Genomic DNA, 23,077 nt, shown 5'->3' on the forward strand with positions numbered 1-23,077 from the left:
TCACACAATAAGAGCTCTTAGACCATAGAATACATTCGCTTGCATTTAAAAATCGTATGTGTTCTTTCTTGTTTACAGACGTATATTTCATATCTTCTACTATTTACTTAAAAACTTTACATTTTAATTTCCGTTTCCGGTCACTGCTACTACTCTATAACTTTATGCTGTAAATGTAGCATCACTAAAAAAGCTGTGAAATAATTGTTGTGGTCATGACTATAGAAAAACTTTTGTTTTCTTTATAAACAAAACACAGTGAAACGCCTTCAAGTATGCTTTAATTTTTTTATCTGCCTATGCACAAATACGACCATATCATTTTTAAGGTGGAAGAGCTTGTTAAAACTTGTTGTTGTCCTTGTACATATGTCCGTCTGCATGTCTGTCTATCCTGGTGTCTGCATCTCCATTTCTGTATTTGTTTAACTGTCCAATTTTATTTATTTTTGGCGCGCATTCCACATCTATCCTCTGCCTGGGGAGCATTATTATTTTTCTCAATATATGCGGACATTCAAAAAAAATAAAATATATGAAATAAAATAAATAACACTGCATAGCAGTGTATAAAATTGATATCGCACTAAATTTGCTTATTGCTGAGCCATGAGATTTAGCTTCCTTATGCGAAATATTCGCATGTATCCCTGTACATTTGTGTACCAAGTGTCCATCCATTATCCTTAAGGGTTTATTTACCAGGTTTTGTTTTTGGATTGTTTGTTATTGCTGCTGTTATTGTTTTCTCAGTATTCTTAGTGTTGTTTTTGCTTTCGTTGCTCGTTTTCTATTATTGTACTTCATGAAAACTTACTCAACTCCAAGTTGTAGCAAATTGACTTGCTTTCAGCACTTTCAGTTATGATGAAATCAAAACATATCTCTACTTTGACCAATGCAGGCTCATATGGGTGGGTTTATAAGTTATACGTTATGCAGATTAAAGACTTCAGATAATGTCCGAAGAAATTTGTATGTTGCATATGAGTAATGCGAAACTTTATTTGCTTCATACGGTAGATTTTTCAGTGTGCCTATTCATTACACGAATTCCAAAAAGAAAACAAAAAATTTTATGTTAGTATTTTAGTACTAACTTTTTTAATATTTAGGTGTAATGAACAAATTTACCTAAGTATTCAGAAGAAGGACTAAGTAACCTGTATCTTTTGTAAATCACCAACAGTTGAGTACATATTGATATACGTATGACGAACGATGATATTGCATTGATAACGATGATGTATCTTCTTCCAATAATTCACAGCCAAACTTGGTTTGTTAATTTTTACTTGATTTCTTTTTTTATTTTTCAATTAAAAATGAATTGTTTTCCTTTGTGTGTCCGCCCTAACTTCTGTTTATTTAGGACTATCATATGTAAGGTTACCAAACACATACGAACCTCTGCAATACTTGAAGAAGAGTTGTTAGGAAAAAGAAATAATAAAATTTGGAAAAAGAAAAATAATTGTGAAAAGAATAAACTAATAAAAAAAGAAAATGAGAAAAAATTAGTAATGAAATGAAAAAGAAACAAGACTTACATTTCATGCCACACCTATCGATGCACAACCAAAGAGAGTTCATTATTGCTACAACAAGCTTTTTATAATAATTATTATTATTATTTATGGAAGATAGATTATTATTACTATAGCACACTGTAACCAATAAGATCTGTCGTTGTATCCCTAAGAGAATCCCTTAACCAGAACAATTTAAAGCTGTTGACAAACCTAATAGTCTCGTTGTTTTAGATCCCAAATCTCATTCCTTATAACGAAAGTGAAATAAAAGCACTCTACTCGTCTTCTGGCAGTTTTGGCAATTACACGATACGAGTAGGTGTCATTGTCCTAAGAATCCATCTAACGTGTAACTATTAATGAAAAATAATATATCTAATACAAGTCGAAAGAAATATATCAGAGTTACACTTAAAAAAATATCCTGACTATTTTCTTTGATTCAAAAGCAATCAACTGGTCACAAAGCGTAATGCAAGACCCCAGAAAAGACAAAGAAGAACAATTCTGTCGATTTGAAAGCAATCAATATGTCAGAGTGCGGCATGCAAAACTTCTTCCTTCTGCTCAAAAAGTACCCGGATTTTGTTAACTTCTCCTTAAGTAATAGACCTTTTTCAACCTATTTTGTTATGTTGGTACACCTTTTCTTGACATATGGTACAAATTTGAGCGCAAATTATGCAAAATTCTTGTTGTACGCAATTTTTTGACCAAACACGGCACCACTGTCTTCGCTCAGGCACCATATTCGCCAGATCTGGCCCGGTGCGACTTTCTCCTGTTCCCGAAACTCAAATTGCCCCTTCGTGGTAAGCGGTTTGAGTCGATTGAATCGGTAAAAGAGTATTTGCTGAAGGAACTAAAAGCCTGCAAGGGCCTACGAAAAATGTATGGAAGCTTAGGTTAAGCGTTGGCATATTTGTATCGCTTCAGAAGGGGCATATTTTGAAGGAGATAAAATAAATTTGGAATAAAATTTAAAGTTATGTGTTTTATTTACAAAATCCTTTTTGAGCAGAAGGTATGATGAGCCAAAAGATAATAAACAAGACTCTCAAAAGAGAATAATCATGTCAATTCATCATGACAATTTTTTTTGCTTCAAAGACAATCTTCCCAACTCATCAGACAGTAAGCGCAAATATTTTCTGGAAATTCAACAACAATGATGGGCCAGATGATAAGTTCTAACAAATCATGATTTTTATTCGACGATAATGCACCATCACACTAGACTATTGTGGTAAGTACCATAGTAACTTTTGGATCAAAAGAAATTATTGCCTTCAATCATGTACTATATCCGTGTGACTTATGACGAATTCTCTAAACTGAAATTGATATGAAATGAAATGACAATGATATCATCCCAGTCATCCATAAGGCTGTCAGCAGTGTGCGTAAACCAATTCCATCCGATGAATATAAAAAATGTTTCTAAAAATTCGTTGAGCATTGCCAGTACTGCAATAATTCGGAAAGAGACTATTTTGAATAAATAAGAATAAAAAATAAAAATAATAAATGCTTTGTATCACAACAAATTTAATTCCATAAATAGTTACAGTAGATTTTCTTATAAGACGATTTTTATAATTTTAGATTTTATAATTTATTTTTCAATTAAATTAAATTTAAAACACAAATTTAAATATACTCGTATAACAAAAGCTAACAAAAATATAATTTAAATTCTCTATCACTATCGCTAACTAACCACCAACATTGCAAGGATAAAACTGTGGCGGACATGAATTTGGTGGTCTTATAGGCAGTGGTGGTGCTGCAGCTGGTCCAGTACCAGGCATAACTGGGCCAACACCGTACGCAGGTGAAACTTGTGCTGGGCCTGTTGGTATATAATTATTTGTAACAAATTGTGGATAGCCTGTAGCTGGTGTTTGTGGTGGAGGCGGAGGTGGTAGAGGTGGTATTGATCCTTGCACTGGTGCATTTGTTTGTTGATATGCAATATAACCTGGTGGTTGATCAGGGCCATTTTGATATATAATCACATTGCTATGTTGCTGTGCTTGACCTTGCTGTTGTTGCTGTTGCTGCTGCTGTTGTGGTGTTAAATATGGATTTTGACCTGTGTATGAATTGGTGGGTTGATAGTAGTTTGTTGGTCCATATGGTGCAGGACGATATGGAGGAGTAGGATTGCAACCATAAATGGGACAGGTATAATAACCATAGGGCGGATATGGATCATTGTAGCCTAACCAACGACGTCGAATACGTCTTATAATTGCACCAAAGAAAAATAAGGATTTGCCATTTGGTGTTGGAGATTCATCATCATCCATTTCTGTAGACTGCGACGAATTTTGCATTATCAGACTAAGCATTAAAATAATTAACTAAATAAAATACTTTTATGAATAAGTAAAATATTACAATTATATTCGATGCCACTTACCAATATATATTTCATTTTCAAGAAAAGTCGGGAAGGAAAATTACGATTTAAAAAATTTAAAAGTTAACAATTTATGATTGCTGTTGTTTTTGGTTTGACTGTTTAAGATTGAATGAATCCATTTGGTTCACAAAATTAAAAAGCTTACAATTTTTTATTACATTTGGTGCGAACGCTTAAATGATGCTTGAAGATATGTAGTGGAAGGCTCATTAAAGACATTTTGTAATCTTTTAAAGCAAAGTAACATATTTCAAAATATAAATTTTCATTTTTTATAATAAAGTATTTTTTAAAAAATCAAAGAAAAATGCCATTAAATTTTTTTATAACTTAGTATTTTAAAATATTTCGTCTTATTAATAATTGTCCAATATAGCAAAAAATATAGTTATAATGCCACAAATGCAATTTCTAAATAATATGTTTTATTGAATTATTGATAATAAACTTTAAAAACAACATTGTATACATGCATACGTATACTATATATATAAATTAGATGTATATATAGAAAAATTTGAAATTATATAAGTGGATTTGCTAATTAATATTAAAAAAACGTTTACATTATTAAAAAATTTTATTAAAAAGATAGGTGGGCTCAACCGGGATTTGAACCCGGGACCTCTCGCACCCAAAGCGAGAATCATACCCCTAGACCATTGAGCCGCTTGAGCTATTCGTGCCAAAATATATTTTTCCAAAAGATTTAAAAATAAAATCTATATATTCATTAAAATTTTAAATAAAAAGAAGAAACATAAATAATATTAAGCATTTATACATTAATATATGATTCAAGCCTATATATAGATATATATATTAATAATGAAGTATTCTAATTGAAAATAGTCTATGGCCAACTAAGATAGTTCGTATGGTGTTTACCTTTAACATAATTTCTATTCCATCTGCAAATGAGATACATTTAGACTAGCAATAACATATTTTTACAAAAAGAAATCATATGGGACTTTAATTAACATATTTCTATTGGTTGCTTGACCCTAATTCACAATTTTCTTTATAAAACAAACTTTTCATCCATAAAACCGTTATTAAACCGATATGAACGAACTGTATAGAATTGTGGGAATTTACTTCAAAGTCCAATGAAGAAAAAATGCAGTGCTTCCAATCAAAAATGCTCTGTATAATACCGAAGCATCATGGAATGTCACAAACGATACCTTACTCCAGGCCCTGAAAAATTAATATTATATAAGAAGAAATTTATCAACAGGCATAATGATCTTTATAGTCACCCCAACGTTCTAGTTCAGACACTTTCTAATCCATTGCAGAAGCACCGTCGACTAATAAGTTTCCTACAAGCGGGAGTAAATTAAGAAAACAAAATTCTAGACTTATACAATCTTTTGAAACAATAGAGGTGTTGCACTAGCTGTTTCCCCTACTAGCAAAAAACATTAACAGAATAAAAACATGTATATTTTTTTAAAAAAAAAGAGAGATCAATATTTCTTAAATAGATACTCAAAAAAATAGACGAAAAAAAATTGTATGTTTCCCAACTTATAACAAATAATTTTAAATATTCCTAATTTGTATTTTCTATTATTCATAGTACCGCAAAGATATCGGTATATTGTATTAAAATATCTTTCGCACAATAAGGACATTAGTACCTTATTGCAAGAAAAGCATTCCGCCTTTCAAATAAAGACCAAAATTTGTCTCATTAAATAGCTTCGGATTGAAAATATGCACAACTATACTACTATACTTGTATTATTATATTAAATTTAATTCAGAGAAGACCCGATCATCTTAGTTCGAGTGGTATTCTTTCGAAATAAAAATTGCAATCCCGAGATAGTAGAGTTGTGTCGAATTATTTTAACATGATGACAATTCGTCTCATTAAATTGATATAACAAATCTTTTATATTTTTTTTCGTGCAGAGATACTCCAGAATTAACAAATTATCCTTACGTGCGTATTAAGCAACATTTAAATTTTAAAGTTAAGTCAAGTTTGAAACTATCGAATTCTATAAAATAATGCAAAATTTAATCATATTACTTTAACATTACTGATATAAATATATGTTATATTATCTATATCAAATATACATGTATATTTATATAAATAATAAATTTACAATTTTAAACGACCTTAAACATTATTGAATGGAATAATCAATCACTATAAAGATTAATTGTGACTATTGAAATGTAAATTATATATATATGTTATACAATATATATATGTTATATAATATATATATGTTATATAATATATATATGTTATATAATATATATATGTTGTATTTTAGATTTGTTACATGTAGTATATATAAAGCAATAATATATTAAAAGCATGGAAATAATTATTTATTTAAATTAACTTTATTTAATAATATCGGACGGCTAACATAAAAATATTTTCTGTCACGCAGTAACAAAAGGGGATGTAGCTCAGATGGTAGAGCGCTCGCTTAGCATGTGAGAGGTACGGGGATCAATGCCCCGCATCTCCAATGTGTGTTTTTTTATTTATTAAAAATGGTTACTTGGTTTTTTTTTTTGTATCAAAAATTAATTCGATAGATATAAAAATTATTATACAAAAAACACATTGAAGATATTTTACATAAGAGTTAAAGCTAAGCATTAGTTTTTTTTATATAAATATTCTTTTTTTTTTTAATTTATCTATATAATATATTACATATGTATAAAAGTTTTCAATCGATCACAATATGAGCTGAAAAGGTTTAAGTACAGGAATCCTCTACTACTTTATATTTAATTACTGTAAACTATATTCGTTTTTACTTCAAATAAATAAAGTCTTTTATTTTGGTTTATCTGTATTTTAGACAAATAAATAAATATTTTTATATATTATTTCTTTAGAATTACCGTGTACTTTTTGTATAGCTAAAATCATACCATACTTATCTAGAATGATCTGCGTACATATATTGTTCCTATAACAATTTTCTATCGCAAAGTTGTAGTGTTGTAGTGATGTAGTGTTTTATCTTTGTTATTCAGTGCAAATAGTCTTTTATCATTACATCAACTTTTTTGTTGCATTTTTAAATTGTTTAATAAAATTTTATTAAATTAAACTTAATAAATTGGTTTCGAAAAATAATTTTTTTCGAAATTAATTTTTACTTTCAAAAAAAAGCAGCGACGCATATTTTTGGAACTTTTATGCCAACCTTGGAGTCCTATCCATATTTTATTAGTGAGAGTTGTTTTGTTGATAATCTAATTTATTTTGTCACAGTCCATATAAAGAAATATATTTTAATTATTATAGAACATATTTATAGGCAAATAAATTTAAATAAGTAATTTTTTATTTTTAATGGTCATTTTATTGTAACTAAAATATATAATTTGCCTCTCAACCGTCATGAGGCTCAATGGTCTAGGGGTATGATTCTCGCTTTGGGTGCGAGAGGTCCCGGGTTCAAATCCCGGTTGAGCCCATTGTTTTTTATATTTTTCCAAATTTATTTTAGTATATATATAACATCAGTACTATTATTATATTATCTATTAATTTTATTAAGCAATCTGAAATTAATTACTTGCTTTGGGCGACTTCGCAAATACGTACTTGTTTTAATATAATATTGAAATACCAATTTTAAAAATCATTCCATTTTATCAATTACTTTTTAATAATAATATATTAATTTAAAATTGTATATACTTACTATACAATAATATATATTTATTTATTATACAGAATATTGTACAGAATTTGACAGTAAATATATGTAACTATAATAAGAGTTAGAATGTATCCTGGAGCTAGGGAACTTGAAAATTTAATGGAATGAAGCAACATAATAATTCAACTCGAATTTGTGTACGTTAAAGGATAACTGAATATAAATAAATCCAATGTATATTTTTTTTTGCGGTGAGGGTGTAATATACATATGCATCATCAGACCGACCTTTGTCGTAATGGTGTGTTCACCTCCCTAACATTAATATGTAGTATACACGCTCTTCGGCGAGACTTATTCCTTCTCGGAACTGCTTTCGCATTACTTCGAGGAGGGTTTGTTTTATGTTGGCCCCTCAAGTCATGCTCTTTTAACTTTCAATTTACGTCCAGACCTACACACATACAACGCTGTTTGGTCAGCCAAAATTCAATAAATTAAATTAATTTTTGTCCTTGTCATTTTTTTGCCAGAAAAAAAAAATCCGTCAATCCGTCAAAAAAAAATTTTAATTTATAAAAAAAATGATTGATTTCATTTCAAATGGGTTACATCTTTTAAAAGAAATGAGAGGTACATATTGGTGAACTACATACATTAACAGATTTAAATATTCTGTATCAATATAATTGTACTTTCATATAAATTGCTTTTGTAATTTTTTTAAAACAATTAAAATTATTATAATTTTAAATGTTGAAGAAAAAAATGTTAGATACTCTTGAAGATGTTGGCTGATATCAACGAATTTTAATTTGTAATTTTAATTAAGACCGTAATAGCCTAAAATAAGTATAGAATAAATAAATAGTTATAATTAATTCGAAAAAAAAACCTTTGTAATAAACAAAAAAATATAAAAAATATGATTTGGAGATGCGGGGCATCGATCCCCGTACCTCTCACATGCTAAGCGAGCGCTCTACCATCTGAGCTACATCCCCATTTGGCTACACGTTGTCAAAGTTTCTACTTATTGTTTTTTTAGTATAAAAACGCTCATTTAGAAAATTTTTTGAATTTTATTACAAATTTAATTAATATAATACTTTTTTAATGAACATAATAAATTTTATAAAAACATAATAAATATCAACAACAATTAACAATCAAAAATTAATATGCTTCTCAACCATAAAAACCACCGCCATAACCGTAGCCTGGAAAACCACCACCGAAGCCTGGATATCCACCGCCGATGCCAGGATATCCACCTCCAATGCCGGGATAACCACCAAAACCGCCATAGCTAGGCACAGGTACTGGGTATGGATATGAAGTGGGATAACGATTGCCGCCAGTTAAACCACTTAACAAGTTACCAAACAAGCCACCACCACTGCCGCCGCCAAGTAAGCCAAAAATGCGGTTATTCGGATTTTGTGACTGTAAGCCAGCGTGATTGTTGATAGGATATTGTGCATTCTGGCCGCCATATTGGTAGGGTGCAGCATATCCCGAGTAGGATTGTAGGCCAGTGCCTTGATGCTGCTGTGCAATCGACATACCAGCGCACAAACAGATTAAAAGTGATTTCAGCAACTGTAATAAATATTGAGAATTATTAAAGATATTTATTTAAATATTTAAAAATTAATTAATTAATTTTTTCATTACTTACAAAGGATGCCATTTCAAAGGGTTTTGATCCTTAAATTTGATTTTGTGTTCGTCTGATTTAATTGCTGAACTAATTCGTGTGATTAGTTGTTTAAAGTGTTCTGATTTTCTGTTTTTTGAGTTATTGAAACTTAGTTTATATACTAAAAGTCTTCATTAGTGATTGACACCTACGCAAATTAAGAACAGATGATTTCTTCTGTCTAAACGAAGATATACGGAAGCATTGCTAAAATTGCTTTATAGAATTAGGCAAATTTTGAATGTACCATTTTTGTTACCAACTCTGATGTTCCACTGACCTTAAACTTTGTTTTGAACTTGTTTTTTGTTTTCCCACGAAAACTGGTACGAAATTTTGGCAATTTTAGTTTTGAAATATTTTTGCATAAATTTTATATAAAATCAATTTAAAAGAAATATAAACAAATTTATCAAAAAATATTATGACACACGCTAACATTTTTATTGTAGATTTGTTACGAAATTTTAATTATATTGTATACATTTTCATTATATATTCAAATACTAACGTGTACAACATGTAGACTTTATATTAGTTTTTATTAATAAAAAAAATATAAGTTTGCTTTTATGTTTATTTATAAATAAACATTTATATATTTTTATTAATAAATAAATAATATGTAACACGTTTTGTTATTGTTATGAAAATTATTTAGAATGTCGTTCAGTGAACTCTATTCCGTTTGCAATGTTTTGGGAAAGCAGGAAATCATCTGAGTTATGTCCAATTTTCATATTCTCTCTTTTTTACTATAAATAACTGACAATTTTTCTAAGAATATTTAGTTCTTAATTTTATCTTTCACTAAAAAAAACCCCCATTATCAAAATGATATCACTTGTAAGTAAACAAACAAAGTTCTATTTTCTCAGTTTACTTCTTCTTATATTTTAGATTCACTTCAATTTGAATTTCTTACTGATTTGTCTATTGCTGCTCCTAACACCCTGTTTGGGTTTCAAAAAATTCCTTGGTGGTGGCTACGGTGGTGGTCCGATTATAAATACTGTACCCGTTGGTTATCCTGTACCAATTCCAATACATGAACATCATACAGTTCCTTTGCCAGTACCTGTTGTAGTACAACAGCCTGTACCTGTCTACTCTGGTTGGCCGAGTTATGGTGGTTGGGAAGGTTATGGCGGAGGATTTGAAAAATATTCTTCAATCAGTGCTGGCTTTAGTGGCGGTTATGGAGGTGGATTTGGTCACGGTTTAGAAGGTGGATTTGGACATGGTTTAGGCGGTGGATTTGGGGGATTCGGTGGTAAACATGGATTTGGAGGTGGATTTTTCAAACGCTAAAATTAATATAGCATATAACTTGTAATTTAAAAAAATAAATTATTTATTTTATTTCAAAAACATTTTTTTTTGCAATTTATTATTTAATAGTTATTTATTAACTTATTCATTTTAACTTTAATGTGATCATTATAGTTTTGAATAATTTGTATTTAAAATGTGTTTCGGTTTATCATGTGAAATACGAAATAATTGTTAATTAATGAATTTATTATTTGTAGGAATGTCTTTGGGATCTTTCACAAATTTTGAATTCGGTGTAAATGTAAATTGGTATAATTGTGAGATATAAATGTGACGATTTAAAAGGATTTATGTAGTTAATAATAACAAAATATAAAATAAAATAATAATACATGATAAGATATTTTTAAATAACATGTAAATTTTAATAAAAAATTTGTTTAAATTTGTTGAACTCTAGAAATACGTTCTTTAATTATAATCTTCTCACTATCATTGGTTCCATTGCTGCAGATTACAATCGAATTTGGGTTGGTAGATGTTATGTAGAATTCATTTATAATATGGGTTTTGTAAAAGAAAATAATTTCAAATATAAATTATAATTAAGTTCAAAATAATTTAAATAGCTGTTTTAATAATAATATAATGAATTTAATTTGGTCTAAATTTTATTAAACTTAATTTATTACTACAGCAGATACTCCATATTATTTAAAGCAATATTTATAATAATATATAAATTATATATGATTAAAATTCTATAAAAGTAATATTTACTTTTTCAACTACTTAAATAAATAAAATAAGTATACAAATAAATATTAAATAAACATTTTGCTGCCTTACCGACACGAACATTTTGTATGGAGAGCTTTTTAATGAAAGCTTTTACATACGTACTATGGAATAAATCATATATGAGTAATGAAAACTAAATATTTTACTTGACTTTATATTGCAATTATTTAGGTCGTGTGCGAGTTAGGCTAAGTTGATGCTAAACCAAATGGGAGATTTTTTGGGATTTTTTGCACTGCACACATTTTGCCATTTATCAACACGTATCGACACATCAATACATTATCGACACAACTTAGAATTTCCCTCATTTAGAACGCAACTTAGCCTAACTCGCACACGACCTTAATATATTTTTACATTTAATAAAATTTTTACTGTATTTTTATGTCTGTATTTTATATGCTTAAGGATTTTATACATATTTAAAGCTCCAATAAGTTGTATGTATTAAAGTTTATAATAATAAAATATAGCTTTAATATTCTAAATAAAATTTAAAACTTGATTTAATTATATATAATAAAGTTTTTTTTAGCGTGTTAGTAGAATTTATATTACAATTTTGTATAGTAATCAATATCAGTTAAATAACTGAGTTTTACTACTTCTATACATTTTATTTTAATAATTTTTTTATCTTAATTCATTTCTTATTTTATATATCTTTACATCATTTTATCTAACATAAACTATTTTGTGGATTAATTTATTTGACAACCGATTTTTAGAAACTATTATTTCATTTATTACTTTTTGATATCATATTGGCCCAAAAGTTTATGTTCAACATTATTTCTGTATAATGCTTATATATCTAATAAAGTAATATGAAAGTAATATATGAAGTCTTAATTGATAATAAATGTGATATAAATTTTATTTGGGATAATATCATAGCTGCTTGTTGAATATACCGTAACTATGATAGTTACATTTGTTGACAAAAATTTATGTAATTTAGATTTAATAAATGATACTATTGATAATAGATCTATGTTGGGTAATAAATATATCATGTTAATCAACATGGGTAAAATATTTTAATATATTATCTCTTCCTTCTAATATTGATTGAATAATATTTTCGCTTCATTTCTTACTCTATATAGTTGTTATATTATTTCTATATACCTTGTGATCAAAAAAGATCGAGAATTTTAATTTTTTGAATTCCCGCGCTTATCCAATCGGTAAATTTTCGGTAAATTTTGTTAAAGTTTAACGCATATCGTACGATTAGTTTTTGTTTGGCGTCTATACAAAGAAGTCGAAAAATTTACACGTTGCGATTTTTAGCTGAATTGCATTCAAAAAAAAGCGTCGTTGTGATGTGGCCAAAGAGATGATTTCAAACGCAGACAGGTGACCCCACATTCATCGAACGCATCATAACTGGTGATGAGACATGGGTCTATGAATTTGACATGCCCACCAAACAACAATCGACCGAATGATGCTTCGCATGTGAGCCGAAACCGAAAAGAGAACGCCAAAGTCGGTCCAAAATCAAGGTTATGCTGACTGTTTCCTTCGATAATCGTGGTGTGGTGCTGGTGCACTATGAATTCCTTCCGGACGGTCAAACGGTCAATAAGGAGTATTATTTTGTTGTTATGCGTCGTGACGCCATTCGCAAAAAGAGGTCAGATTTATGGAAAGAAAACTCATGGATTTTACACCGCGATAACACACTGGCTCACACAGCGTCGGTTGTGTCGCAGTTTTTGGCTAAAAACTCCACCAATATCATCAACCATGCACCGTACTCTCCAGATATGGCCCCGTGTGACTTTTCCCTCTTCCCCCGACTCAAATTGCCATTACGAGGAGTGCGTTTTGAGACCATAGAGGCCATAAAAGAGAATTTGCTGCGTGAACTAAAGGTCATACCTTCGGCGGCCTATAAAATTTATATGGAAAATTGGATCAAGCGTTGGCATGCAGGTATTACGGCAGGAGAAGACTACTTTGAAGGCGATAATAAAGAAAATGATTAAAATCAAAATTTTGCGTTTTTTGTATAATAACTGTAAAAGTAGTTTTCGCAATTCAACTTTTATCTTTAAGTTAGATTATTTTATCCAACTCTTACGTTATCTAACTCAACTCTGAATTAACTTTCATCTCTTGATTTTTCTTCACTTAAAACTCACAATTTCTTTATAAACAAAGGTACTGAGACAAAGGTAAATCTATAAGCCAGTTCATAAACAGCACCAGAATTAATAGCTTAGATTTTTCTTTATCCTTAATGTTACATGATTTTTTTTCTAACAAATATACTGCGACAAAAGTAAGTCTCATAGATCAGTTCAGTAACAACACCAAATACTGTATCACTAGAACTGATACCTAAGTGATCGCCTTTGACATTTTATTATTCTAAATTTCATCATGTTTTTTTACAAACAGAGGTATTGAGACAAAGGTAGATCTCATAGGCCAATTTATAACAACAGTAAACCATTACCGTCGGTAGATATACCTCGGTTTTAAATTTTGTTTACTCTTATGGTGTTAATTTTATTTATTAATAAAATTACTATGACAAAGGTAGGTCACATAGCCTCAGGGTGTACAACTTTGTAAACATATATTTTAGATACACAAACATATAAATATTTTACAATTTTGTCAAATATTAATAATATTAATAAAAGTAATAAATAGTGTCAGCTGTTTTAGTGTCGTTGTACTGAAAAAATTACCTATGTTAATAAAAAGTACACGGTATATGTATAATGTTCATTACACCATGTTTCCACTGCTCACTTAGTAAGTTACTTAAGTAACTTTAACATTTAGTCCATTAGCATAAGTTGCTTAATGGTAATTTTAATTTTTTATTGTAATTTTTAATTTTTTTTATAATTAAAAAGCATGGAAGCTCTTTGAACGGTTAATGAAATTTAGTTAGTAAGTTAGATTTACTAAGTAAGTAGTGGAGACATACTATTAGTTTGATAATTATATTCATACATTATGTATTAACCTTATATCTTGCAATAATCTTATGGCACAAGAAAACGGAACACTATTGACTTATATAGTTTTTTTTATATAAGATGTTAAAATGGAACATTTTATTACCGATTTAACTACCTAAATTTTCGGGTTGCATAAATTAAACAGCAATTATATGATAAAGTAAACTACATTCGTTATATTATTTTGGTATTTTATTGAGTTTTAAAAACAATTACTTTGTCTCTCAATTTATATCTCATACATATATTATTATTTTTTACAGTATATGGCAAGTGACTTAAAATTAACGAACAAATTTAAAAACAGCTCTGATGACGCAATGATGAAGAACAGATTTCAATGCAATTAAATAAATTATGATAAAATTCACTAACTCTAATGTGACAGGTTATTTGCCTAACCAACCGCCACCGAATCCACCGCCATAGCTGCCACCACTATGATGGCTTTCATGGTATTCATGATGTTCATATCCACTGCTATGAAATCCACCATGTCCACCGCCAAAACCATGACCTAGGCCATGTTTCAAACCCAAAAACTTAGGAGTACGCACTTTTAAGCCTATAAAGCCGAAATGTGGACGCTTGAAGGCAACAAGCTTCAGTTTAGAACCAACAACAGCTCCGATCAACAATAACAACAACGCACAATATTTCTGCAAGTAACACAAGGTAAGATAATGTAATTTGATATTATTTTTATAAAATGTTGCTTTTCAAATTTCTGCAAACTCACAGTTATATTCATATTACAAAATTCGAATAGATATTTATGGTAGAAATAATCAATCACTTGTAACTATTTTAGATGTCTTGTATTTTCTCTCTTCAAGTACACAGTCGTAACAATTGATTTCTTCACCGTCGACGTTTCGCTCCGTCAGATTTACAAGTTCAATTAAACCAGGTTCAAAGCTGTGTCGCACTTTTATGTTTTTGTATGGGCCCTTATGCAATTTCGGTTAAATGATTAAAGTAGGTTTTGTAGCCCTATGTTTCTAAATGGTATATTAGGTTTGAAGTATTATTTATATAATATTAAGATAAATGTAAATAAATAAGCGAAGTGGAGAATCTATCTTTTGCTTCTCAGGTTGGATTCCGACGTCTTTGAATCATAGCTGGTGTTCTACTTTAAAGTGATATGTTTATTTATACATGTGGTATGAATCTGTTTCTTCATCTTAGCTTCTTTCTGTTATGTTGAGATATTTCTGTAGCGATATTTACAGATCGTTGCATTGGGCCACAGCATCCATAATTATATTTTATGTCTTACTGCCTTTGTTTTCTTTTGTAAGTTGCCCCTGAAAATTTCAGGTTTTTACTTTTATTCGAATATTTCAACGTCAAAAATAAAAGTAAAATAAATGTAAATAAACCGCAAAAAACGACAAAAAAATTAATGCCAAAATAACTACAAGCGTTGGTTACACGTGAAACCGTCGACAGTGTTTGACAAGCTTGACTTTATAGTACAATTCATTCAACAGCTTTTGAGGCTTTTATGCGTACATAATTATTAATACAAATTAAATTGTATTATTCATCGATGTTAATGTTTGTTTGAATCAAGGAAAAATAAGACCATTCCAAAGGTCAGGCATATGTGCTTACTGGCACATATTCGAAGTTTAACTTTTCAGCTGGAGAGTCTATCGAACATTAAAGAAAGTTTGATTAAGGTTTTTTTTAATTATTTTCTCTCACAGCTATGATATCTTAAGGTGACATCCATACGTATCAAAAAGTTGTAGGTGGTAGTACAAAGTATTTAGAAACAGAATACTATAAGATATTATTTTTGCCATTCCCCAATTTTCGATGAAATATTTGATTGTTAACCAGTTATTTCCGGAATAAGGCACCAAACCACAGGATTGTATGGCTGGTACGATTCTTTCGATATTATTGCCGTTGTCATTGCTATTAATATTGGCAGGTTATTAAGTATCTATTGATAGTTGGAGCTCTAGTATATAAAATAAGTCCATCTCAATAACAAGTCTGAATTATAAAAACATCCTTTATAAATAAAGGATGATGATTGGATTGCTTTTTAATTATCTGTTAAAATACAGTTATCAGCGCCTTTTAATCTTTTGGAAAGGGTGTCGAAATTCCAGTGTTAGGCGAGTATTATTAAGTGAAACATATATGGAATAAGCATTATATTATTAGTACAAATTTCTGTAATGGTCACATTATAATATAATACTGGAATCCCAGAATACAATTAAGTTTTAATAAGAAATCTTAACAGTGTTGTAACTTAATTTATGGTCATCATAATATGTAATTTGATTTATAATTGCATCAAAATTAAGCGACTTTGCTGGCTTCGTCATGTCATGTCATGTCATGTCAAGAAGAAAGTGCTCCGGCTAGAGAGGTGTTAGATTCGATACCCGCAGATGAAAACGCGGAGAAGGACATCCGAATCTTTGGTTGGAGGACCAGATGACCAACAGTAAGCCATTGATCTGGTTGGCTGGCGGAAGATACTTGACGCGGTCACGTCTGTAATGGCCAGCAACGAAAGTAAGTAAGCATAATTGCTACCAAATATTTCAATAAAATCTTCTTGTAAAGATATCCCGATATTATGTTGAAGCTATTTTGAGCTAGTGCACTTAAGCACTTATATTCTTTTTTAACTCGAGGTATTTTCAAAACCCCTTTTTACACCTTGACTAGATTATTGTTTATCACTTCATCTCCCCGAGGAGCCTGTAAGCATTTTGAGATTTGATAACGCGGTGTTGGTAAGTCTGTCAGTTTTCGCAAATAATTTCAGGGCTCTATCCTTTATGTATTTTTTGATGGGATTAATCTTGATGTGCCGATAATATCCGATAATTTTTCTGACTCCAAATTTTTCTGAATTTTTTTCAAATTCAAAATTATTTCTTTTTAATATTTACCGCTTGACTTATTCAAAATATAAATTTAGTAATGTTTTTAACTACTTAAATTTAGGTTGGTTTTTGTAAATAAATATTTAAAAAATTATCACACCTTTGAGGAAAAATGTATAAAATAACTTTTTGTAAATAAAGTGTTAAGTCCATAAATGGTTTATTACCCAGTTTTTACTTTTTTACTTTATATATATTCAATAAGAGTGCAATCTGTTTAATAACGGAATGTGCTGAAATAGTCAAAAATAACTCATTTAGTTTAGAGTAATTTGTTTTTTTGAATGTTATTGTTTAAGTAATTTTTTACATAAATTAGGATGAATTCCAAGATGCTGCGCATATACTTCCAATTTCTTAACAATAATTTTATTCATCATATTTTGGTTTTTCATTTTCGTTTAAGTTCACATCTATTTGTGAAATAATTATGTTACACTGTTATACGTACAGGCCTTATAAAGAAATTGTAATATAATAATATATAACTTTAGTATAAACTTTAGTATAAAGTAAATACTGTATTATTATTGATTAACTTTCAAATTATAAATTGTTAATATAATTTCAACAATTTTTATTGATTTGTCTATAAATCTGCAAAATCATTAGTTTATTGTACGGAATAGAAAGCAGGTTCTATAATAATATAATAGTCATGCTTAAGACACACTGGACTATAGATTTGTCTGCATGTAAGGAATTATAGCTTCAACTATAACAACTGTATATCCTAAATAGTGATGTTCAACTCACGACGCGTTTAGGATACGTTCCATAACAACCTTCAAGCCTATGTATGACCAAATAAAAAACTATAGTTTACTTTTTTCTAGATATTTCATATAGTAAAATAAATTCTTATATACTAAACATAAAAATAAAATTGTTTTAAATTAAATAAACAAATTTATTTAAATAATTACTTTAAAGGTCAGTTTTTCAACAGAGGATCTGAGTACTAAAGTATGATATATATCTTTATTTAATTCCATAACCAGCGAAAAAGCAGTTTATATGGTATTATCCTTCGGTTAGAGTGTATAATTTAATAAATTAACTAAATTTATTAAAATTGCCTTCATTTCTTTTATTGAGAAATGTTATTTATTAATATACATATATGTAAGCTACACTATCAATGTTTGAAATTGTCATATTGGTCAGTACAGTTTCTTGATACAACAATATGTTTCCAAGCATTGATCAATGATCATATTTTTTTTTAATTTGCTATAGATAAATAGATTTTATCTCGAATAGAATAGTATTATGAAATAATAATAATTTACTTAAATATCAAAATTTAATTTTATTTAGTTTTTAAAGTAAAATTACATCCGTTGTCAACTATTTTATGTATTCTGATATTCCAATGTGAAAGTTAAGTTAAGTTATGTGATATTTTACTCGTATTTATGAATAAGAAGTAAGTTAGTTAATCCTATAAGTTAGGAGTTTATGTTTCTCCTATTTCTTATATAAATATTTCCTTATATTTGGATAACACAGTAATTGCTTCAAAATCTATGTGCAATATATAGTCGGTGTCGGTTGGTCTTAGGATCATATAGTCTTTGTGCTCATATAAGACCTTTTGCGGAGTTAGAATGCAAAAGCAAGTATCACAAGAAATTCTGTTAATATAGGACGTGTGCGAGTTAGGCTAAGTTGATGCTAAACCAAATGGGAGATTTTTTGGGATTTTTTGCACTGCACACATTTAGCCATTCATCAACACGTATCGACACATCACTACATTATCGGCACAACTTAGAATTTCCCTCATTTAGAACGCAACTTAGCCTAACTCGCACACGACTATATATGCAAAAATCTAATATCATTACATATGTATTTTTAAAATTAAACAATATTATTTATATGATGTAGACAATCATTACATTTGAATACTTAATAGTAATTTTCAAGAATTTAAAAATTAGTTTAATAAAAAACTTATATATTAATTTTATGTTTCACGGATAAATATTTCAAAAAATAATTATTAATAATATAATTAATTATTTAAGAAGCAGAAAGTTAAAGTTAAATTAAAGCAGAAAAAAATTAAAAACACTGTCGATAATAGTATCATGATTACTAAAGTGGATACGTCTATGTTAAAAATAGGCCAATTTTCATATAGTGAATTAATATTTTATTGAATTATATATTTTCTATTCAGGTTTCATAATTTTTACCATTTTTTTAGTAATAGCGTAATTCAACGTTCATATCATTAGAGTTTTTATGCTGATTAAAAACTGTTTCAAGTGATTTTTTACCTCCTTATTTGCAGCAAACGCTTGACCGTCAGAGACCGGTATAAAGAATAAAGAATGGTCAGAAGGTATTAGATCTGGAGAATATGGTGTGTTGTTATCATTCAGTTTATATCAATTATTGTCTTTATTATGTTTTCATTAGCTTGCCTTTCAGAATATGGTTCATCTTTAACATCAAAATTGCTAGATCAAATTTTTGGAAACTAGTTTTGAGACTAAATCTATGTCATTATACAATTTCCATAGACAAAAATTTTTTTTTTCTTAGACAAAAATACGATAGTGAAATAATAAACTATTCAATAATAATGCGTTTTACTTTCCATATTTGAAAGAACATCAACGAAAAACTTCTGCCTACAGTCACTTGAATTTGTTATAAATAAATCTTGCGATATCAAGTGTCAAAATATATAAGGAATTTGCGGCTTGGCTGTCAAACCGGTTGTGAAGAAATATAATTAAGTCTTCTCTTGCGAAAAAACTAAATCACTTTCCAAACAACAATAGCATGTTGGAATATTCGATTTTTAATGGATATTGACAGGAACATATTCATCCAATATAATTACGAAATCGAGTAGTTAGAGAAAATAGTTAAAGTATAATAAAAAAACATATTATTGAATATATTATATTTTTATTGAATTATTATGATAAATATTCAATATAATATATTCAATATATAATATTCGATTGATACAAGTAAAATGTATTTTTTTGGAATTGAAAAACAAAAACACTTTAATTTATTTGAGATCCAAAAGTTATTTATTTGATTCTATTATTATTTTATATTATTAAAGTTAAATTACAACCTAATCAAATCTTTTTAACTTAAATTTTCCAAAACTCATAAAGTTCGACATTTGGGAAACGCTGTATATAATAAAAGTCTGCAAATATAAAACTTGTGTAATTTTACTCATTTAAATTCATTTCATAAAATAAATTCATTAATAAAAAAAATACAAAACAACACACAATAAAATAAACAATATCAAACAAATTTTTTTATATATGCGGAAAACTTAATGTATATATGCTCAATAATAGATGAATATCGTGTTTGCTTTGATGATGTCTCAAAAAATATCAATCAATCTACATACACTATACTATATTAGTATGGCTGCATTTCAACTAGTTTATGATTCACACAAAAAATTGGAAATTTTAAAGATTATTGACCTCGACGCTTTATAATAAAAAAAAAATTTAAATAATTTGAAATAAGATAGTGACAAACATATAAAATAAATAAAATAAATATACAAGAACAACCATAGAAACTAAATTTACTATGAATATTAAATAAATAAACAATATTAAATAACAATAAACAATAACAAAGTAATATTATTAAAATAACTTAATTTTGTAAACATTTTATTGACATATGTTTACATACATGTTTCTATAATAGCCATAAACACTGACCATACCATATGCATACTCTTATAAACTATTCACACATTTTATTACATATAAGGTCTCGAACTGTGTTGATAATTATTGTACGAATTGAAACCATTATTAGTATAAAAGCCATTATTATACGAAATAGGATAGCCACTATAATGTACAGGAGGACTATGTACGATATTCGTATTTAGACCTGGATTTATGCCAATACTACTGCTACCGAATATAGATGCTATATTCAGTGCTCTTGGGAGTCCATAATTATTAAGTACACCACAATATAAACCGCATCCATTCTGTATCTGAGGCATTGTTATAAAACTTTGCGGAGGATACATCGGTATATTTGCATAATTTGGCGTTAAAGCATGATTATTTACAGTGATGGGATTGTATGGCACATAGCTATTACTATGACTATAACTACTGCCACCATAGCCCGTCGTTGGAAAATCTCCATATGATTCATGATAACTTCGTCGTTTAACTTTTGGTGAATTTTCCGTTGCAACTAGTGAAGAACAAGTAAGGAAGATTGTGAAGATTACCTGTAATAGACTTAGAAAAATTAATTTAATATATAAAAATAATAGAGACACAAATAAAATAAATAAAAATTATTATATATAATTTTTTATAATAATTATGTTTTATAAAAATAAATAAAATAATCAGTTAAAATATATATATATTTTTTTTTACCAAATTTCGCATATTAAATAGTCTATTTTATTGGCCTTGGCTTACGACAAAATAAGCGACTTTTTTCTTTGAAAGTTATATTTATACCAAAAATTTTGCTTTTTATTAAATAGTAATTAATTTATTTATCACATTTTGCGCTTCATTAATTTTTGAATCATTTAAAGTCTTATATAAATAACCGCAACATATAACAATGCAGTTTACAGAGATATGTATAACAAAAGTATCGTTTTAGTTCATTAGATATAAATAAGTATTTTCAAGTATTTTAATTTTTTAATAAGCATTTTTTCAAAGATCGTTCGTTAAAATGTCATGTCAGTACATTAAATACCAATTATCTTCAACTCAAGTGAAAGTAGCATCAATATATCAATATTCTCATTATGATCAATACATTTGCTATTTGCTATCATTTATCATCTGATATGACGTAAGTATAGAAAAACAAAAAAGTCCCAAACCAACTTCAAGCTATTGGGCTGCACTGGCTAATCAACAGCCAATCCCCAGAAACCACTTATATTGTTGTATTAACTCGTTGTGTTAAGAGTTACCAGAGAAGCACCATAGCATATCGAATATGAGAAAATTCATAAAGCTGTTCAAATACCTATGGTTACACCAGACTTCTTCAAAATTGGGCAACAATACATTGAAAAAGTATATACCCACATTAATCTTATATCCAATCCTCTTTCACTAGATCAGATCAGACCAGAAAGATCAGACCACCCCAACATAAGGCAAAACTAAAATTACTACTCTTTACTACTTTTTTTCTACTAGGTTTGCTCTTTCTCGCAAGAACATACAATTTCTAATCCATTCGTAGAGCAAGTATTTTTTCATTCTCTCTGACTGAAATATAGATAAGTAGAGGCCTGTGAAATAAAAATTATTTATTATTGTTAACTTGCTAACAATTGTTATTATTAACAAATTTAAAATAATTGTAGTTTCAAAATTTAAATACTTATTGTTAGAAAATATTTAATATATAAATTCTTGTAGTTTTAAATTCAATTATAACAGAACAGAAAAAGGGGAAGGGTTTTTGAATAGTAATGAATTACAACAAAATTTTCTTATTTTTAATTGATTGTGTAATGCCAAATACTAATCATCGGTAATAATTTCTAAAAGACCATATATTTTAATATTTTATCCATATTAAATTTTTGCTTCAATTCATAATTTTAGATTTTATTAGCAACAAATCACTGATCTACCACAAAATAATATTCATATTCATATTAACTTATGTATTTTTTTCAACTTTAAAGTATTGAAGTATTCAAGAATAATTGAGACTATTATGCCCTAAATTCACTTTCCCATAAATTGGGTC

At 28.5% G+C, this 23,077-nt stretch overlaps 3 protein-coding genes and 4 non-coding genes across 7 annotated transcripts; 3 read left to right on the forward strand and 4 right to left on the reverse strand.

The window, feature by feature from the left end:
• Nucleotides 1-3,247: 3,247 nt before the first annotated feature.
• LOC119675777 (leucine-rich repeat extensin-like protein 5) lies at nucleotides 3,248-3,871 on the reverse strand. The gene has a single exon (XM_038086986.1). The coding sequence runs from the start codon at nucleotides 3,869-3,871 to the stop codon at nucleotides 3,248-3,250; it is 624 nt and encodes a 207-aa protein (XP_037942914.1).
• A 686-nt stretch (nucleotides 3,872-4,557) lies between these two features.
• On the reverse strand, nucleotides 4,558-4,629 carry Trnap-ugg. Its single transcript has one exon. It is a non-coding gene; the product is annotated as a tRNA-Pro (tRNA).
• A 1,762-nt stretch (nucleotides 4,630-6,391) lies between these two features.
• Trnaa-agc lies at nucleotides 6,392-6,464 on the forward strand. Its single transcript has one exon. It is a non-coding gene; the product is annotated as a tRNA-Ala (tRNA).
• An 894-nt stretch (nucleotides 6,465-7,358) lies between these two features.
• On the forward strand, nucleotides 7,359-7,430 carry Trnap-ugg. The gene has a single exon. It is a non-coding gene; the product is annotated as a tRNA-Pro (tRNA).
• Nucleotides 7,431-8,550: 1,120 nt separating this feature from the next.
• Nucleotides 8,551-8,623, reverse strand: Trnaa-agc. Its single transcript has one exon. It is a non-coding gene; the product is annotated as a tRNA-Ala (tRNA).
• Nucleotides 8,624-8,807: 184 nt separating this feature from the next.
• LOC119675778 (shematrin-like protein 2) lies at nucleotides 8,808-9,312 on the reverse strand. The gene is made up of 2 exons (XM_038086987.1): nucleotides 9,301-9,312; nucleotides 8,808-9,221 (listed from the first exon to the last, which is right to left on the reverse strand). The coding sequence occupies exons 1-2, from the start codon at nucleotides 9,310-9,312 to the stop codon at nucleotides 8,808-8,810; spliced, it is 426 nt and encodes a 141-aa protein (XP_037942915.1).
• Nucleotides 9,313-10,155: 843 nt separating this feature from the next.
• LOC119675779 (glycine-rich protein) lies at nucleotides 10,156-10,632 on the forward strand. Its single transcript, XM_038086988.1, has 2 exons — nucleotides 10,156-10,167; nucleotides 10,222-10,632. Exons 1-2 carry the CDS (start codon nucleotides 10,156-10,158, stop codon nucleotides 10,630-10,632), a joined length of 423 nt encoding a protein of 140 aa, XP_037942916.1.
• Nucleotides 10,633-23,077: the final 12,445 nt, after the last annotated feature.

Source organism: Teleopsis dalmanni, chromosome 2 (assembly GCF_002237135.1).
Source record: "Teleopsis dalmanni isolate 2A chromosome 2, ASM223713v2, whole genome shotgun sequence".
NCBI lineage: Eukaryota > Metazoa > Arthropoda > Insecta > Diptera > Diopsidae > Teleopsis > Teleopsis dalmanni.

What these genes read in the sequence shown, in the direction of transcription:
- LOC119675777 (XM_038086986.1), bottom strand. Translation starts at nt 3,871, where the DNA reads ATGCAAAATTCGTCGCAGTCTACAGAAATGGATGATGATGAATCTCCA.